An 833-nucleotide genomic window follows, 5' to 3' on the forward strand; every position below is an offset into this window, starting at 1 on the left:
AAGATCCTTCTGCCCTCCCACGTGCCAAGCCCCAAGACCTCCAACCCCAGCCGACTCCCTCGTCCCCAAACGTACACACCTTTCGGTCACTGAGCCCGGACACGGTGTCCACGTACTCCTCCTGGATCATGAAGGCGGCCAGGTTGGCTGTGTAGCTGGCGAGGAAGATGACGGCGAAGAAGGCCCACACCAGCACCATGATTTTGCTGGTGGTCCCCCGGGGGTTCTCCACGGGCACTGAGTTATTGAACACCAGGGCCCAGAGCAGCCAGATGGATTTCCCAATGGTGAAGGTTGAGCCGCCAGGGCCTGCAGGGGGCCGGGAGGGGGGACATGGACCCCAAATCCCTTCTGCTCAATGAGGGAGTGGAAAGAACTACAATTCCCAGTGGGCCCCCCGAGGCCTCTGCCACCAGGCTCTACCCTGGGGCCTGCTGGGAAATGTAATTCTATCCGGTCCCGGGCGCTGTGGGGTAGGGTGATGGAGGAAGGGGACTCACGCTTTCCCGTGGCCAGGCTGCGGTTGTAGCCAACGGGACTGAGGTACTCGAAGATGAAAACGGTGACGGCGACCACGGTGAGACACATGACGAACATCATCACCCACACGGCGGGGCTGTAGGGCTCTGGGGAAAGGGGGCGTGCGGTCATGGCTCGGCTAAGCAAAGGATTGGGGGATCACAGGTAGGCGGACAAGGTGCAGCCCAGAGCTGGCCCTACCCGACTCAGCCCCCTCCCCTGGTTTCCCATCTTGGGGACAGCCTTGTTGTCCACTGGATTCCTGGGAGCCAGACTCTCTCGAAGACAGGCCCCTCAACCATTTCTGTGGTTTC

At 61.2% G+C, this 833-nt stretch overlaps 1 protein-coding gene across 1 annotated transcript in view; it reads right to left on the bottom strand.

The window, feature by feature from the left end:
• Window positions 1–833, bottom strand: part of GRIN2D (glutamate ionotropic receptor NMDA type subunit 2D) — a 33,332-nt gene that overhangs the window by 14,200 nt on the left and 18,299 nt on the right. The window contains 2 exon segments of the mRNA XM_039868616.1: window positions 80–309; window positions 501–678. Of these exon segments, the coding sequence (XP_039724550.1) occupies window positions 80–309; window positions 501–678 (408 nt within the window).

This window comes from Pteropus medius, unplaced genomic scaffold (assembly GCF_902729225.1).
Source record: "Pteropus medius unplaced genomic scaffold, Ma_sr-lr_union100, whole genome shotgun sequence".
Taxonomy (NCBI): Eukaryota; Metazoa; Chordata; class Mammalia; order Chiroptera; family Pteropodidae; genus Pteropus; species Pteropus medius.